The sequence below is a fragment of the Labeo rohita genome, chromosome 11, assembly GCF_022985175.1.
Source record: "Labeo rohita strain BAU-BD-2019 chromosome 11, IGBB_LRoh.1.0, whole genome shotgun sequence".
NCBI classification, from domain to species: domain Eukaryota; kingdom Metazoa; phylum Chordata; class Actinopteri; order Cypriniformes; family Cyprinidae; genus Labeo; species Labeo rohita.
Window position 1 is genome coordinate 71,637 of NC_066879.1, and position 19,386 is coordinate 91,022.

At 41.2% G+C, this 19,386-nt stretch overlaps 2 protein-coding genes across 4 annotated transcripts; one reads left to right on the plus strand and one right to left on the minus strand.

Annotated features, from left to right (window-relative positions):
- Positions 1–3,100: 3,100 nt before the first annotated feature.
- On the minus strand, positions 3,101–9,728 carry slc35e1 (solute carrier family 35 member E1). Its single transcript, XM_051122597.1, has 6 exons — positions 9,384–9,728; positions 7,445–7,515; positions 7,182–7,319; positions 6,970–7,095; positions 5,936–6,181; positions 3,101–5,842 (listed from the first exon to the last, which is right to left on the minus strand). The coding sequence occupies exons 1-6, from the start codon at positions 9,712–9,714 to the stop codon at positions 5,627–5,629; spliced, it is 1,128 nt and encodes a 375-aa protein (XP_050978554.1). The 5' UTR covers positions 9,715–9,728; the 3' UTR covers positions 3,101–5,626.
- Positions 9,713–19,125, plus strand: odad1 (outer dynein arm docking complex subunit 1). Of its 3 annotated transcripts, XM_051122592.1 has the most exons (17): positions 9,713–9,853; positions 9,939–10,040; positions 10,782–10,900; positions 11,392–11,492; positions 11,958–12,022; positions 12,109–12,214; positions 13,652–13,817; positions 13,896–14,015; positions 15,222–15,335; positions 16,525–16,592; positions 16,975–17,321; positions 17,400–17,482; positions 17,745–17,913; positions 18,020–18,183; positions 18,541–18,644; positions 18,720–18,813; positions 18,887–19,125. In XM_051122592.1, the coding sequence occupies exons 5-17, from the start codon at positions 11,977–11,979 to the stop codon at positions 18,983–18,985; spliced, it is 1,680 nt and encodes a 559-aa protein (XP_050978549.1). In that variant the 5' UTR covers positions 9,713–9,853; positions 9,939–10,040; positions 10,782–10,900; positions 11,392–11,492; positions 11,958–11,976; the 3' UTR covers positions 18,986–19,125. The 3 variants fall into 3 exon arrangements, with proteins under 3 accessions (XP_050978549.1, XP_050978551.1, XP_050978550.1); XM_051122594.1 differs by lacking the exons at positions 9,939–10,040; positions 10,782–10,900; positions 11,392–11,492; XM_051122593.1 differs by lacking the exons at positions 9,713–9,853; positions 11,392–11,492 and having other exon boundaries at positions 9,860–10,900.
- The last annotated feature ends 261 nt before the right edge of the window (positions 19,126–19,386 follow it).

A 19,386-nucleotide genomic window follows, 5' to 3' on the forward strand; every position in this document is an offset into this window, starting at 1 on the left:
TTTAGAAGAAGTTAAAAGTTAAGAGGGCTATAATATATAATATATATAATTTAGGGCTATAGGCTAATATTTTTCTTAACCTTTATTACACTGTAGATCGAAATAAAATAATTCTTGATCATATTTAACATCGGAGAATCACTGATATAATTTAGAGTACTTCGAAAACGAAACTATTTAAATCTGTATAAAGGAAAGACAAAATAAATCACAACAAGAACAATCTGTATTTTTCTTGTAATCAAGAACATTTCTTTTGACAAAATAACCTAATTAATGCCGAATGATTTTTGACAGTGAACGCATCTCCACCCCATAGCCGCATATAATCGCTGCTGTCAGTCGCAGATATTAAACATGCGGTTCAGGAAGCGGGTCGGGTACAATATTTTCTTTTTCTTTTTTTTGCGGTCCGAGTTGCGGGCGGGTTATTTGAAAACTTCGGTCGGGTTCGGGTTGTTTATACATTGACCCGCGCATCACTGATATAAAACGAATAAACTAGTCAGAATATAGGCTACATTTAAAGCTTTCCTTTAGTTTTTGTGAAATACACGCACGCACACAGCCACGCACACACAAACATGTTTAAATACATTTATGTTGTTAATAAATAAATTACAATAAATTGTTGTAACAGCAATATCTCCAAGTTTTGTTTTTCACTGTAAAAATGTAATGATTTTCCAATGCAAATACCGCCACCTTTTCCCCCCCACTTCAAGCACTGATTATAACACAAACAAATCATCCTCCTGGCGACTTTTAATTTTATTTATTTATTTATTTTTTTGTCAAAAGCGACAAATCCAGTGATTTTTACTGGTGTTTTTGGAGACTTTTGTGGTGTTTGGAGACTCGGAAGCACGAATCACCCTATAGTTAGGCCTACTGTGCTCAACGAGCAGCGGGTGCTGCCGTGAGCCCCTCTCCCGTCCAAAAGCACTCACAGGCGGTCAGTCTCTCAGTAGCCTCGCGCAGCAGTCAGAGCAGAGAGGAGACACACACCCCTCCGCGTCCAGGCTGCAAATGAATCGCGCATGCGCATGGCCGCCGATAATGCCAATTCCAAATTACTATACTGATGATAATAATAATAATAACAATAAAGCATGTAACATCATATAATTATATAGCAATAGCCTAGTAATGAGGATAGGCCTACTACTACTCATAATAATATTAATGTCTGCAAGCTCACATTAGAAGTCTGGTGCTACTGCCAATTATAACAATAGTCTTAGTAATGATAATAGGCCTACCAACCGCTACTGATGATAATAATAATAACAATAATAATAATAATGTGGGCCTAATAATAATAGCCTAGGGCTATCTATCTATCTATCTATCAATCTATCTATCTATGTATGCAAGTTGTTATGGTTAGTTTTGGGGTGGGGGTGGGGTGGGGGGCCAACTGCAATGAACCAGCTTTGGGGGGGCCCAGCTTGCAAAAGGTTGAGAACCCCTGCTATAGAGGATCTGCATTGACGGATTTAATAGGGAAGATGCGAAAACACGAGTAAAACAAACATCATCAGTTTAAACTGAAGGTTGCTGAACTTGATATAATGTTCTTAACAACCTGACAAATATCCAGTGGTCCATGGATATTAATGCAGCCAGAATCGTGTTTTATAACACTTTTATGTGTCTGATTTTGACACCAGGGAAAATAAATAAAGCAAATTTTGTAAATACAAAATAGGTTGGTCTAAACCCCGGTTATCAATGTTATATGTATTGTCATATCGTCCAGCTGAAAAACGTATATAGTTTGTTTATTTAAAAACATTCAGTCATGCAGCATTTAAGATGGTAAAAATTTGGTTGATGACTTGTCAATACGACATACTATAATACAGTATATAGGATATGATTTTACAGCACAGTTCAATATGAAATGATAACTGCAAATCTGTGTTTCGCTGCCTGGAGATCATCAGGTTTCTTTGAATTGCGGCGATTAATTTGCTTCTCTTTTCAGTAGCTTTCAGCGGCCTGTAAAAATATACCTCAGGTTTCTTGTCAAATCTCTTTGTACAGTCCATCGCAAAGCAAAGCTCGTTCTGGTTTTAGAGGTGTTTCGTGTGTTCTGTCGCAGCATTCGTGTTGAAACCAGTGCTGACGCTCAGTGTTTTTGCCGCAGCCGCTCCAGCTGACGGTGACGTCACATGCAAACCCTCTATTAACTTACTAACTTGCACATTATTAAGAAAGGTGATTTGCACAGATGCATAAAAAACACTTATACTAACTTCTGCTCTAGGTGAAGCTGCTTCACGAATGATTCGCGCAAACGTAGACGCATTTATGTAGATCGCCAGGCGCATTTCCTTCTAAAACAAAAGTAACATTAATTCAGCGGCTCAGATGTCGGGAGTAAATGAGAACTATTATGTTCATTATTACATCCAACAACACAACACCTCAATCGCTCAAACATTCTCGTTTCCCCTGCACCAGAGTCGAAACAATGGCGTTCGGGGTCGAACCGTCACAGCTCATCAGGGCGGGTCTAAGGTAAGACGGTCGTGTCAATCATCTGTCGTGGGCGTGGCCTTGGTCCATGTGACGTCACACCGACAAGAAGCTGAGAACGGCTCGATTTGAAAAAGGGGATATTTCTTACTAAGATTTAAAAAATACCAATGGGTGGATTTTTATCATTATAGGGTGGTTGTGTGCACACACTGCCAACACACATTTATGTTCAAACAACATGTAAAGGTGCGTTTTGCATCCGATGACCCCTTTAATGCAAGCAGCAGTTATCGGGATCTAGAGCACATTGGTGTAGAACATGAAAAAGCTAAAGAACAAATCCTTTGTCGTGTGCTCTTTTTTGTACCACAGTTCCTCGAGCACAGCTGCAGAGATCTTGGGATATTTTCCCTAAGAATATGAAAGTGCCTAGGATGTGTCCTCATAATGGCCCACTGTCGTAAATTCATCTGATGTTAGATATTGTGCTCACAAAACACAGGTAAGATACGCATTTTTATATCTGCTGAATGGCTTTCTGAAAGATCAAAGTCTGTTAAAGGCAAAGTTTGGTGAAAAGAATGTAAATGAATCTATATCCAAATTCACAAAATCATAAGCAAGAAGGATTTATTTTATAACGGGAGACAGCAGCAAACAGGTCTTTAACACTCCAACAGTTTTAGGGAAAACAGGAAAAAAGAAAATGAGAACAAACACAACGTGAGCCTGTGCGAAGCAGCTTGAACCCTTTTCACTCTTCTATTCGTAAGTTTGAACTTGTGCACTTTTACACAAACATTATACAACTACATTTGAGAATTATAACTCAGAACTAAGAATATGTAATTATGAGATTTTAAACTGTAATGTGCTAAAAACAAAAGGGTCCGTGTTACTTCCTTGTTTGAATATTCTTCTTACAGTGAGGTTCTCGAATCGGATTCAAAATATAGACTGCTTAGAAACAAGACATTATTTTTAACTTTGCAGACCGGAACACATACTACAGCAAGACTTTATCAATTCATCTTCTTTATTTTCACATTTAAAAATAAGTCATCTTATAACTCTTAAGTTGACAAATAAAAGAATGCAACATTAACCGTACCAAGGCATCTTAAAAATCAAATGATATATAAACACTGGCTGAAAGGAAAACAATCTCAACACAGAAAGGGTCAAAGCATTTCCACACCATAGAAAAACAAATGGAAAAAAAAACAAAACAAAAAAAAACAGCTAAACAAGACTGAACATGACTGTGGGATCACAGAGACACACTTCAATCTCCCGGGGTCACGGTCTGAGAGTTTGAAGATACCAGAGCTGACCAAAAAAACAAAAACAACAACAACGCATCAAGTACTACAGTAGTGCATGATGGGAAGGTACAGTCACTGTAATATTGGTACTGTTGAGCTGAATATTTCCAGGGTTCAGGGGGTTCGGCTCAGTTTACAATTATTCACTGTGTAATACAACAACACACACACACAAAAAAAGTTCGGTTTCCAAGACTTTCTTAAATCCTTCAAAATCTCAGTTTGCGACATTGGGATTCCAGTGCTCACACACACACACACACACACACACACACACACACAGTCTCGTTAATGAATCCGCTACATCAGCCCAATATTTCTTGTACAGATTACAAACACTCACCCAAAAGCCATAAGAATCAGGGAAGAAGAGAAGAAAGTGGCACCGAGAGGCCAATCTGCACAAAACAAGAGCGAAAGGCTTGAAGCCATGAAAAACAGCCGTCGTGAAGAGAGCGCAGCCACGGCCGTCAAGTTTTAGCTGCTGAACTTACGAAATCAATTCATCTGGCTGAACTGATCCAATAAATTCCCAACATACAGAGACATGAAGACAGAGTCTCTCAAAAGCGTCATGATGCTCTTTAAAATCCATAACACGTACAATATTTTAAAGGACTAAGATTTGTTATGCAAAAATGTGCATGCTTTTATGTGTCTAACTTGCCAGCAGTGAGACACCCGTTATAAAGAAATCACTAGCTTACAAATGTTAAACGAAATCACACATTTTCCTCAAACTGGCATTTATTTGGGAATGAAGACATTAACTGGTAAATAATATTGAAGAGCAGGCCACAGAACTCTTTCTATGACCTTTTCATGACATATTTGTGGCATTTAACAAATGTAACCATATCTACACCAAAAAGGAGTCCACAGATGATGTCAGCTACAGGTTTTACACCATGAAAAGGCTCGAATCGCCTCGTGATCGAAAGGAATATTGCACCTTTAACGAGACCATTCCCATGGCGTTCAGTGTCAGAAATCTGTCCTCAAACTTTTTATTAGACTTCCGTTTGAGGAAACGAGGCAAATTTGTCAACACAGAATGTCAATTCCAGCAAAATAATAAATAAATTGCTTTACGAAACACCGATTGTCCCTTCCCAGACATTTATTATGAATTAAACTGACCCATGAGTTACGACCATTGTATGTCAAGTGCACTGCCTGCATGTCAGTCCAAATTAAAAAAAAGACACAAAAAACGATAATCATGCATATGAATGTATGAACTATGATTCAAGTGATCATGTACAGTGACCTCCGATTCAACACCTCAGAGAAAAAAAGCGATTCCTTCACAGATATTAGACATTCAAACCATCGACAGGGTGTTTTTCAGTCCGTGATATGGTCAACCGATACACCTTCCTCTATAAAAATAAATAAAATATTTACAGATAAAAGGCAAAACGAGAACATTGACTAATACCCTGATGCATCTGTATTTGCAGCGAGCCAGTGTATGTCGTGCGGCAGAGGTCCGTCCGTAGCGTGATGACGCGTTACATTCTGAACTGCGCTGAAAACAAAAATATGAAAGAAAACAAAAGAAATCCCAGCACCTTCCTATCATCTGCACATACAACTGAGAATCTCCTCATAAACTACATGGGAAAAAAACAACAGAACAGGGTCTGTGATGAAATAAATAACAGGCCTGTGTAAAAAGCAGTAGGATTTCGTGAGTAAACATTCCCGTTCCAGTCACCCGGACACGTCCTCGTCCGCGTGAAGGACGCGCCCGTCGCCCCTGAAGCTCGGGCGTCTGACACCAGTCTTTAGAGTCCTCCGCGGCGCTCGACTCACACCACGTACTGCTTGGAGCTGTAATTTGCTGTGTAGGCCTGTCGGCTGTACTGAAAGTGGTCGGTGAGCACCGTGCTGCGGCCGTGCTGAAAGTCTGAGCCGTGAGCGAAGGGCCCGGAGCCGTTGGACTGGGGCTTGTCGAACGAAACCATATCCTGTGCTGAAACCGGCAGCAGCTTCTTTTTGGCCTCCTGGTTGGAATCATATTTGGCCTGCGGAAAACAGCAATGACAATTCAGTTCACATCAGGTTTTGCTTCACACTGCGCAACATCCTCCCCGTTTGCGGTCGACGTGCGCAATTACCTTATTATACAGGAAGACGCCTAGTATCGCCGTCATCATGCCGATAATGTTGGAGGTGTTGACGGGGTTCCTGAGCATCAGCAGGGATATACTGATGACCATGATCCTCTTTGTTGCGTTGGCTACGGCGTAGCTGAGCGGACTGACCAGGTTCAACACGCTGAAAGCGATCATGTTTTGTGCGAAGTTGCAGAATCCACTAATGAGGAGCAGCACGATCGTTCCCGTCCAGTTGGAAACCTCCGACTGCAGAAGAGAGCGGAGGAAATGCGATCGTGAGCATGAAGAGCTGGACTGAATCATAAATCATATGAAAAAAAAAAAAAAGTACACTACAACTCAAACATATGTAGACATTAAAAAGTATATAAATTGTACTATTTTTATGAAAAGAACTGATCGTTATGCTAGATAAGACCCTTCTTCCTCGTCTGGGATCGTGTTCGTTTGAAGCCGCATTTAAACTGCATTTTGGAAGTTCAAAATCGGGGCACAATATCAGTCCATTATATGGAGAAAAATACTGAAATGTTTCCCTAAAAAAAAACATAATTTCTTTATGACTGAAGAAAAAAAGACATGAACATCTTGGTTGACAAGGGGGGTGACTACATTATCTGTGAACTGTTGTTCTGGAAGTGAACTTCTCCTTTAACATCTTTGTGGAAAATGTGATACTTTTTCAGGGTTCTTTGAAAAACAAAGTTTTAAAAGAACACCATTGACCTGAAATAGAATGTGTTTGTAACAATTTAAAAGCCTTTACTGTCACTTCAATTTAATGCTTCCTTGCTAAAAGAAAAAAAAGTTACATTTAAAAATTTCTGGGGCCTTCATTTTTAAACACAGTGCAATTACATTTTGGACAACTAAAATGACATTTGGGGGGGGGTCATTTTCTTGCACACTTAAATCACCTTACCAACATTTTTTTATACTTTTTTTTCCCCTTTTGATTTTGAGGCAAAAAATGATGAACACCCTGTTATTTATTAAAAGGATTCATTTTTAAAAATGAAGACAAGCCTATTTACCAGGTCTCCATCCATCAGGAAGGAGGAGAGGTCCACTAGAATCCACGTGGGCAGCATAAACAGCAGAGCATTGAAGCCCAGGATGCTCAGCAACTGGAGGTGGTGAATCCTTGTGTCGCGCAAGACCTAAAACCACCGCGAACACGGTTACATACAGGAAGCCATTCCTGACTTTTCCTATTTAACAGAAACGTCTGAATAGAAATACAAACCTTTTTAGAGAATATGTTCTGTAAGGAGAAGCAGAGCGTTGCTGCCAGAGCGCTGATCAATCCAGAGACGTCGAAGGACAGTTCAGTGACGGTGGCCAGCAGAACACCTCCGATGATGGGAATGAGAGACACGTAAACCTGGTCGGAAAAAGCCAAACTCGTCAAACACAAAAACAAACCATCCAACCTGACTGTTAAGAAGCAATCAGTGACCATTTAAGCCACTGTGAATTCATTCTAACGGTGTTTAGGTGAAGACAGACCTTTGTGGTTTGCTTCTCTTTCATGATAATCCGTGACAGCAGAACCACCCAGATGGGCATGGTGGCCTTCACTAGGATGAGGGAATGAAAAGAAGACACGCATTCACTCATCGAACAACATCAGCATTGGTCTCGTCACACGTTCTTCCGTGAGGTCTCGTGATGTTTGCAACATCTCAGAAACAACTCTCGCGCTCTCCCTGCTGATTCCTGCTTCACATTTACAGAGCGATCCGCGTCCCAACAAACTCGAGCGCTTCAGACGGCGCTGCGAACGCGGGTCATCTGACGCCAAAACTCAAGAAACAAACGGAACTCTCAAAGACACTTAACATTCTTCCCAGTAGAAAATCTGACTAGACTAAACAATCTCTATGAACGGAAACAAAGTGAAGGTCTGTTCACACAACTGTATTAGCGTCCGCACTCACAGACCATATTGTCCCGTTTATTGTAGGCGCTCGGTGCGGCTGTGGACGCTCCAGCTCTTCCGGTGGGATTCTGATTTCCTGTCAATGGTTCTATTGTTCCTCAGCTGGAATAAAGTGATTCCAACCACACTCTGCGCCGGCCCTCGCTGTTCTCGTAGAATTAAAATGATTATTGAAACGTCACTGAAAGAACCAGTTAAATGCGTACAGAGTTACTAATAAACCAAACACGTCCTAATTCCTGCTTTCTGATAACATAATCTTTTTTTATTATTATACATTATTATTATCATTACAAAATATGGATATTGGTTGTTTCTGTCCCGCAGTATTACTCATAATATGTATATATTTCTCATTCTTTACAGCCATAGTGCTCTCATCACCTCGTCATAAAACAATATTGTTATTACCACTTATTCTTTACCCAAACTACAACGAACGTCCCAGACCTTTCGACCAATGAGCATCTTCCAGTTTTACAGCTGTGTGTAATCACAGATCATTTAGGAGCAGGTTTTATGAATCGTAACCAATGAAGTTGAGTTTATGTTTTCTGGAAGTGAGTGCTGGACCTTTTTTTCCCAAACAAGATTAACTTTTGTTTTTTGGTGGCACCACCTCTTCAGAAATGTTAACGTCCATCAGCTTTGAGGCCTGGAAATCACAATCATATCATCATCACGCATCATTTGTCCTTCAGAGTGTGAGACAGCGTAATTATGAGTTACGAGTACATGAACCACCAAGCAAAGTCACATTTACAAGTGGGAATATTTAATATCACATTACTTTCATGAGTTTGCTCTAAATGACACTTTAAAACGGCATGTGTATTTCCCTTCATATGTAGACATATGCTGCTGAAACGCGTTTCATTGATAATAAGGCGTTACACTGTGTGACCTGTCAAACACTGATCTACTTCTACACCCCGAATCATCTTTGAAGCATCTTTCTTTTGTAATGGAACATTTCTCGTCTTCGTGTACTGCACATTCGGAAGACAAAGCTTCTTTTGCTGTCAGGGTCTGATAATACCGGAGGCCGTAACCCTCATGTAAACAAAAGGAACCGAATCTTCCCAAACGAGTCCAGTGTGTCACAGAAGCGCAGCCACGCAGGTGGATGATGTGGCAGCGTTACTGAGAGTGCGGAAGTGACGTGGTCTGGGATCGCTTCAGTAAAGTGTGGTGTTATCAAAACCCTGACGAAGGAAAATGAGCCGATTGAGTCATTAAATTCATATTACGAGTTGTTTCCTAGTGTTCGGATGAAAGCGGGCGTTTAAATGTCCGGGGACGCAGATACTGAATTACAGTCGAGATCTGTGGTTAATGACAGACACGAATAACCTGCGGTGATTCAGACTCCATTAAACGAACAGAGCCGAACTGCACCGAACCTGTCCGATCGGGTCGGGTTTGAGCTGAGTTTGAAGAATCGGGCCTGTAACTGAGTAAAGTCAGTAAAGCGAAACGAACAACCGAGAGCCTCCCGTTACTCACCAGTGTGCGCGTACGACACCGGAACCTTCCATATGCTGAAGTGGGCCGAGACGGAGGCGAAGTACTTCCCGAAGGCGAGCGGCAGAATGAACCAGCGGTAGAAGTGGGCCGGTACCTCCGTTCGCGGGACGCCCCAGGCTCGCAGCAGCGGCGGGAGAAACACGATGATGGAGAGAATGTGAAAGAGCGACACTGTGACCGGATACGGGAAGCTGTTCAGGATGATTTTGTTGACCACGTTGCCGCCGGAGCTGACGGTGTACCAGCACAGGCACAGCACCGCGATCCGAATTCCCTCCCGCACGGGCGGACGCTGCTCCACCGCGGCCATCTTTCAGCGCAAGCCGCGACGCGACGAGATACACCGGAGGAGTCGCTGGTGAAGGAGTCACGTGACTCCGCCAAGCCACGCCCCCACAAAAATCACCATGGTGACCGGCTGAGAGAGTGTAGTTGGGTTCAAGAGAGAGGTGCGCTACTAGTTATGCAGAATACGTCATACATTAGATCTTCTTTGATAATATTAACAGTTGGAGATTTGACCATTATTCCTAGTGAAGGTGAACTGAAATCAACAGGCTCGATGACGTGTGCGGTCTGCAAACGCGACCTTCCGTGACCTCTGACAGCCTCTTCATCACTGAGGGGATCGTATCAGTAACTATAATTATCATCTTAAACTGTAGATCCTGTAGATCCTTAAACTGTAGAGCCCGGCTAAATGTTTTGTTCTCTCACAAAACTATTGGGTTTCTTTGCAATACCGTTTATTCGTGTATTTAGATTTGCCAGCGAACTGATCATTTCAAGAGTTTTTACAAAAGTATATCGTTTTTTTCTCCCACTTATTTCCCCCATCAGTTCCTTTAGGGGCACATAAATAATCCTAATTGTTTAGAAACTATACAGAGATTTATGCAAGTCATACATTGAAAAGTGCAATACATTAAGTTAGGTCACGTACTACAGAGTGTGAACTTTTTTCGTTGAGATAAAACTAATTTAACCTTTACTTTAACCAGGAGAGTCAGTTAAACAGGTTTGTCTTGGCGAACTGATACACAGCGCTGTTTTTAATCCGTCTGCATGTCAGAGGTGTGTGTGTGAACTGCGCCCTCTACAGGAGACACTGAGGAACTGCAGGAACATTTTAGTTGATGTGTTGCATACTTTCATAGTGAAAACAGTGCTCTGAATAATCATATACTAATAATTCCCAGCAGTCATGTATCATATGTTAGGAGTCAGGATGGAGGTCTGTGCACTTTTATCAGTGTATTTTTGTGCCGTAATCTGGCTCATCTTTTGACTGGAATATAACATCTGGTGTAAATCATGTCGTGCTGGCCAGTGATCCACTCTGCGAAGCACAAGCTCTAACCCATCTGTACTCACCAGCTGGACTGGAGCAATGGATCAGTCAGACTCATTCTGAGAGGAACCGTGGCTTCAGCATCACATGTGTGTGTCAGGGCTCTGAGGATCCACTAACACTATTGAGTCCAGCGAGAGAATGTGTAAGATTCATTATAACCATTTCAATTCAGGTGATCTTTAAAAAAGGAAGGAAGAAAGAAAAAAAGCAAGCAAGCATCAATGCATGTTAAAAACATTTTTTAATTTGCAACAATAATTTATTATTAATTAGGATTATTAAATAAAAATAAATAAAAATGTGAACACTTTGTTTGGTGTTGCCCAGTGGAGCCCATGTTAAAATTTGGCTTGATGTTTGGTTTCAGTGTTCTGAATGTCTGGCACTGCTGTCAATCATGTCCACCTTCAGTCACACACACACACACACACACACACACAACAAGAATCCAAAACTGTCACATGTTAATAAAAGTAACAGCGGAATATTACAATTATTATTTTAAAAAATCTAAAATTGTCAGTATTTTGTCTGTGTGTGTGTTTTCTTGTATGACTCGTGACACATTAAAATGTTTAAAATGAAATTAAAAGAATGTCCCTCTCGCGCCGGTCTCGTGTTTGTAAGATGCAGCGCCTCCTGCTGACCGTTATTTCTCTTGGATACTGTTGCTAACAACAATCAACACTCAGACACAGAGACAGAAGATTAAAGTCACCTGAAGAGTCGCCGCGGTAAGAAGATAAGACTTTATTTACCCAGTCAGTCAGTTAGTTACTTACTTAGTTAGTTAGTGAACACGACCCAGCAGTATAAATAGCGTTTAAAAAAATAAATGACTTTGAAACGATGCTTTTTAGACGCCACCGTCTCTTTCTCCGTGGAACATAATGACAGTTTCCTTGTCCTCTGCTTCCAGTTCACACATAAACTCTTGATTTCATTTAACTGATTAATTTATTTGTTTTGAAAAGCCTCTGAGTTCTTGTGTTTGATGAATCATCGGGATTATGAGCCGTTGCTAAGGCGTTGCTAGGCGAATCATTTGACACTCTCAGGGAATCAAACGTTTACTTCATGTGAAAATGTGAAATGCTTGTACTTGTAAGTTGCTATAAAATATGTTTGTTCATGTTTTATAAATCATAGGACTTGGTGACCATGAAGTTCGCTGTGTGTTTTGTGTTTATTATTCACAGAACTTGTGCTGCATTCGTGATGTCTGAGACTAAAGCGGGTTATGACAGCAGTGTGGCTGGAGCTGGTACGCAAATAAAACACTGTAACTGATCATTAAGAATTAGTATCGTGCAGATGAATGTTCTTATGCAAGCAGTTGTTTGTGTCCAGAAGAGACAGAGCAGCAGAAAGTGCACCGGCTGCGGCAGGAGTTGCGCCGACTGGAGAGGAATCGCGACCTTTACTTGCAGGAAGAGGAAACGTTGCGCAAACAGCGGTCAGTCAAACACACGAGCCACAAGACGTCTCTGAACAGCCCATTTGTCTTTCTGATTTTCACCAACAAACTCTACTTGCGTGTTATGCGCACAACTTCTCTCCCCACAAAGACATTCTCTGGAAATTAAAATTTCTGTTTATTGGCAAGTGATATGACAGAGGTCTTGTTTTTGTTTCGCATTTATTTAAATGACATGATGGTACTAGAATATGTGACTTTGTACGCTCTTCCAGCTAGATCTTTCAATTCAAGTTATCTGCATTTAATTGAAACATATCTTTGCTTTAATGAGCGGAAAACAATGATGGCCAAATTTTCATTGGTCTTATGGAAAAAAAAAAAAAAAAAGTAACAGTAGGTTTATAACAGTAGTGTACATGCTGTCCAGTCATATTTTTACTTTTTCACAACGGAAAAAAAAGTGAGTTTCATCTAGCGGAAGTGTTTGGTTCTGCACTGCAAACAACATCTTACTGAAAACTCATGCTTTGGCATGTCATCCTCAAATATATCATTTCAAAACAGTATTTTGAGCATTTTTCATGAAAATAAACATTTAGTTAGTTTTAATTTTAAAAGAGGCCAAAGTCTGTGCTCCAAAGCCTTCGAGATTTATGACAGTTTACATTGGAAATTTCATTTTCTGGTTGTTGCCCAAAAAGTGATTAACAGCTAACAGATCAATCAATCAATCAATCAATCAATCGCGTTTATTTATATAGTGTTTTTTAACAAAACAGGTTGTGTCAAAGCAACTTTACAGTATTAAATAGGACAATAATGTGTCAATAATGCTAATGTTCCATGTTGCAGCAAAGTTAGATTGTGCAGAGGACTCATCTGGTTCCAGTGGTCTTGTGCTGACGGCCGTCTAGGTGACAAGTTCTTCACTGATGACATGTATATGATCTAGTTGACGTGGTCCCCGCTGACATTCGGGGCTGTAGAGGTCGTCTCTAGGTGCTGATCCACCATATCTGATCTGGATACAGACTGGATCTGGTGGTTAAGGTGACCTCAGAATAAGAAAGAAACCGACTAATATTAACGTAGATGCCATTCTTCTTACAATGCAACGAGTACATCAGGTGTTATGGGCAATGTTCCCGGTTCCGGTTGACCTAATTGTGCTATGTGTAAGCAAGGTTAAAGAGATGGGTCTTTAATCTAGACTTAACCTGACAGAGTGTGTCTGCGTCCCGAACAGTGTTAGGTAGATTGTTCCAGAGTTTGGGCGCTAAATAAGAAAATGATCTGCTGCCCACAGCTGATTTTGGTATTCTAGGTATTATCAGATTGGTATTATCAAACAGATGGATCATAACTATTCCAGCACCAGAGAGTTAACTGATTGATTGATTGATTGACGGAACACTTTCGCAAGTTCCTCAAGCGTAATCATTATAAGCAAGCGCTCTGCGTGTTTGTCAACAGCCAAGAGATCGGCGAGCTGCGCGCAGAACAAGAGCGTTTGCGGCAGAGGCGCGCAGAGAGAGAAAGTCCGGCTATAAAGGCTGTCGGAGCTCTGCTGAAGCAACGAGACGAGCTGGACAAAGCAATTGAGAAAGAGAAACAGACCCAAGCAGAGCTGCAAAAGGAGGTGCGTGTGCCAAAGTATTAAACGCTGTCACTCTCATACTGCGCTGCAGATAGTTATTTGCCTGTATTCGGTTTACAGATCACGATTATGGAGAAAAAACTGTCTGAAAAGAGAAGAGGACAGGCTTCCCGCAATCACAAGTCTCAGCCCCGCGACATTCAGAAAGCCATACGCACCACACAGAGCAAACTGGATCGGGTAAACTGAGAACATCTCACAGACCCCACAACTATAGACACTTCACACGTTTGTCAGACCCAGCCCTTCTGATTGAAGTGCTTTTTGGCAAAACATTTGGCCACATAAAACTTGATGTAATTGGTTCTTCAGGTAATGCCTCGCTGGTCTGTGGCTACGTTTATTAGCTACCTGAAATAATCTGATTGATCGGAAAAAAATTAAGCATCTAAACACAGCTATTTTGTCATTAGGATTCAAAAATACCTTGTGCCCATGTGCAGTGCCGTGATATGTACACTGCCCTCTGTTTGGAAACACCCCTGGCAAGGTGTAGTTTTGGACGATATCAGCATAAATCCTTATCATTTTTTGGTGCAAATACATTAAAGTAAGTTGACATTATCGTTGAAGAGCAGCAACAATAATTTTCATTTTGATGACATCATAATGGCAATATATACATGTCAAAGTCAGACATGCCCCTTTGTCAGCTGTGATGCCTGGTTACTGGTTTAAACTTGGCCCAGGTTTTTAAAAGATTTTTGGGTCAGCACACCTTAATAGCTTCAACAACTGATTGCCAATTAAGTTTAGAATACAGTCAATTTAGGCCTAGATTATGCAAGAGCTGTGATAGCTGCTAATGCTGGATATTTTGATCAGTCGAAATTTATGTTTTTTTCTATGTATAAACTATTTATGTAGTAAAATACGTTTTCGTAGTTTGTGTTGTCCCTTATCAGTGCAAAATGATCACAAATTAAAAAGGATTCATGCCAAGATTTTCCAAAACCCCACTTTTCTAGGGCGTTTCCAAACTTTTGGAGGGCAGTGTATGTTTACATACGTTTTGGGACTCATAAACATGCGTATGTTTATTCACGTCTTACATGATTACTTATGAACTTTTCAGTGTAGGAAACAGACCTGAATGTTGTGTAAAGAAGCTCTTCTCACACTTATGTTTCTAGATACGTCACCAAGGCAGAAACTGTGGATTTTGTGGTTTCTGAATGTGGTGACCAGTCATTACTTATGTGCTGAAGTTTTGTTCAGAATGCACAAGTAAACAAATGTGTCAAGTTTACGGTTCATATAGACAGAATTGTCAGAATCCAAAAGTGGAAGTGAAATGAATTTGGATTGATGAAAAGCAGTGCATGAATATATACCTGGTGTGTGCATGAACTTCTACATTCATTTCTTCCCTTGTTGTCCCTACAGTCTCGTGCTCGCTTTAACGAACAGATGAAGATAAACAGCCAGCTCAGAAAAGATATTGAGACGCTACACATGCAGCGCACCCAATTCCAGCAGCTGCATCGCAAACTGGAGAAGGTTGTGGATTCTGGACTGTTGTGCATTATGAGTTGGAGAGATGCAGTGATTAACACAGTTAAAAGAATAGTTCACCTGAAATGAAAGTTTGCTGAAAATTGACTCACGCTCAGTTCATTGCTTCATCTGATTTGGAGAAATGTGTCAGGGATCTGAAAGGTGGACCCAATCGCAGCGCGAGCGACAAGGGTTTATTGACATTTCAGACTGACACAAGAGGATGTGAGTGAGGTGCACGGGTGATACAACAGCAGGAACACAGTAAACTATGAGAACTAGGGAAGAACAATGGCCACAGACATCAACTGGTAGAACACTGTAGTAGCAGAAAGAGCGGCAAGGCAGATGGAGAGAACCGAGCAAACCAAGCCAAAACAAATAAAAAGAGGTAACAAAATAAGTAAGAAATGGTTACTAAATTAACAATGTAAATACGTAAAATAAACAACCAAAACAATGCAAACAAAAGACCAGGACCAAAAGGAAAATATGAATACTAAAAAAACAAACAAAAAAAAAAACACACACACACACACACAAGGAGCAAAACAAAAACATAGAATACGCAGGACTTGACGGGGCTAGACAAGACTAGGGCACGAGAGGAAAAGGGGAATGATTATGAACCAGCAAAAACAAGAGGACAAGAGGAACTATAAAAAGGGAGAAAAGCACACGAGGAACAAGTGACAGCAATTAGACTAACAAGGACTCAACGAGGGCTAACGAGAGGGTGTGGTAAAAAAGGAAACGAGGAGGAGGGGCTGGAGAAAAACAATCAACAAAGCTGACACAAGACAACATAGACACAGGAAACAAACAGAGTGTCAGGGCAGAACCCTCACTCCATCACTGTCTCACCAATGGATCCTCTGCAGTGAATGGGTGCCGTCAGAATGAGAGTCCAAACAGCTGATAAAAACATTATCCATACCACCCCAGTCCATCAGTTAAGATCTTGAGAGATTTTTGTCAGTTGTTTGGTCATTCTGACGGCACCCATTCACTGCAGAGAATCCATTGGTGAGACAGTGATGGAATGACACATTTCTACAAATCGAAGAAATGAAGAAACTAAATGTTCTACATTTTGAATGGCCTGAGATGGGCCTGTTTTCAGCACTTTTTCATTTTGGGGTGAACTACTCCTTTCGAACAGGGGCTCTTGTTTTTTTGTTATTTTTTTCAGGTATTGCAAGATATTCGTAAGGATATCGCTGAAGTCATCGACAAGTCCGCCACAGCTTACGACGCAAAGTGAGGGGGATACTTTGAGATGTTAAGATACTTTGCTGTTCACACAATCATAAAAACCTGGACATATCAGAGAATTTGCAGCTTAATAAGATCATATGCAGCCATGAAAGTATCTATAATGATTTTTAAGCTCATTGCTTAAGCTTTTTAGTTTCATTTTTTGTGGTTTTGTCTTTTTTTTTTATATTACAATTTAACATTTTTTTACTGTTTAATATTTCTTTTCGATTTTATTATGTATATTTACATTATATTTGAGCTTTATTTTAGTGAACAGAAACGTTCTTAATAATTTAAGTTTAAATTAATTTACCGGCCTGCTTCGAAGGCCAATCTGTGTCACCGTAAAATCTACAGTTCAGTATTAGTATTCTTATTTCAGAGTGGATGCTCAGACCAAAGCGAGCATGATAAAGGAGAAGGCGGTGAAGGACCTGGCGCAGTACTCCGCTGAGATTCAGGAGCTGGAGAGAGTCATCGCTCATGAACACCGACTCAGAGACTTCATGACCACCAAGAATAGTCAGAGAGCCACCGTGGATAACGGGAAAAGAAGCAGACGCAGACAGAAAAGTGACCGATGTGCGCCCGTGGCAGAGATGGAGGAGCAGAAGAAGAAGGCGGACGGCGGAGAGGAGACTCCTGACTCTCTGAAGAAGGCGTTCCAGCAGATTCAGGAGCTGACTGGAGAAGATGATTTGGGGATGCTAGTTACAAAATTCATTCAGGGTGAGCTTTGTGTTGTCTGTTTTGTGTTAACAGAAGATCACAGTGCGTTATTCTACAGCTGATTGCTTTTTTTAACAGGTGAAGAAAGGAACTTTGCTCTTTTCAACTACGTGAATGAACAGAACGCAGAAGCCGAGAGACTGAGAGAGGAGATCCAACAGGTCAGTGTGGCAAACAGACAGCTCTCATCTTTAAGCTTTTTACGTTTGTGTGTGTGTGTGTGGGTTTTAATAAATGTATTATTTCAGCTACATTTGAATGAATTGAGACAGTTCCTAGTGTTTTTTAGTTAACAATAACAACACTGATCATCACAACTTAAAGACCAAGCAAAAGCCTGTGCCAAGCTGGGCTGAATCAACCTGTGGCATATTTACATTTTAATACTGTTTTAAAACCGTTTTTGTCTTGATGCTGTTCTAGATTAAAAAAGATACGGAACAGCTGAACATAAAAGGTCGCCAGCGGGAACAGGAAAGTCAGACGGCTTTAAAACAGGCGAAGGATCGGCTGCAGGAGTGTAGAGCGCAGACTCGACAGTATGAAGCCCAGGCCGATCACATCAGCAAGATCCTCGATCAGGTCAAAACAGGTACTAGCAAACCCGCATCGACAGGTGACTAACCCTGGACCGACCGAGACCGCTTTATCATGTTACGTATGTTTGTAGCCGTCACATACGCCGATGTCGTTTCTAGGCATAGACAGTATGTTCAGAAACATCGACTGCGACCTAGGGTGGATGGAAGGCGTGCTGGGCTCTTCCTCTGGGATCACAGACGGTAATCTGATGACGTACCTCGGCGTAGTGGAGCAGAAGGCCAGCGAACTGCTCACCATTCAAGCCTTCATTAGATGGAAGGTACAGAAACACATTTACGAGAAGGTCCGGCAGGTTATTTTATAGTGGTAAAGAAATAGAAAGCTGTGCGTTAGATTCTGCTATGGTTTAAAAAACGCCTCTCCAAATAGTCTACAGGGCAACCGTTGTACACTGAACTTGTATGTAAGTGCAGATGAGCATATTAGAATGATTTCTGAAGGATCGTGAATACATCTGAACATGCATTCACATAGAAAACAGTCGTTTGAAAGTGTAATATTTCACAATATTAGTGTTTTTACTGTAGTTTCGATCAAATACATACAGCCCAGCTGAGTATAAGAGGCTTTTGAAAATCTTGATTATTCCATGTAAATAAATCTCACATGTTAACAGGACCCAGAGAACAGTTCTGACCTGGAAACGGTGGCTCCGTTGCTGCTGGGTCAGAAAGCAGACGTTCAGACGCTCGAGGCGATCGTTCAGCCTCCCGTTACCAGGTGAGAGCGGCCTCTCGTATTGAGATATCACACGTAACGTGCTCAGATACGTGACTTATTCTGGTCTTTCTTCAGGCATGATTATGAGGCAGAGGACGCTTCATTCGTAGAGGAGGCGGATCGACCTTTGACCCGTGAAGAACTGCGTCAGCACATCATGAGGAAGAACGTAAGGAACGCCGAAGAGCTCTTTCCCACTCCGACGGTTGCAGTACAGTGAGTGTGTGTTTGATGTGTTGCAGGAGCAGCAGAAAGACGAGTCTCTGCGTACAGGAGCGAGCAAAGACGTGAAAACCCCTCAGAGCAGCAGCAGCACGTCCAGCACCTCGCTGGAGAATTAACACACAGCCTGCTCCTCTGCTGATTTTATTATGCTTTCTTTTCTGTGCTCAGTCTCTGCTGAATATTGTTCATAGTAATAATTCGATGATGGATAAAAAAGCATTTGTGTCTCTGCTCTGAGTTTATCTGCTCTCTTGTCTGATTTGTTGGATTCTGCGTTATGATTGGTCGGATCGCCTGTCAGTCGAGCTGTTCGCGAAAGGGCAACTGTATTTTTAATCCAGAAGGTTTTCTAATGCTAGTGTGTGCTTTTCTCCAGCATGTCTTTTATTCTCATGTGCTATGCTGTGTATAAGAACGTGTTTCTTCAGATTTCAGTTGAGCTGGTCTGAAATTGGACCCCTTCTTAACCCCTGTCATCTGCTGTGAAATGATCAGTGTGCACGGCCCACCAGGTTAC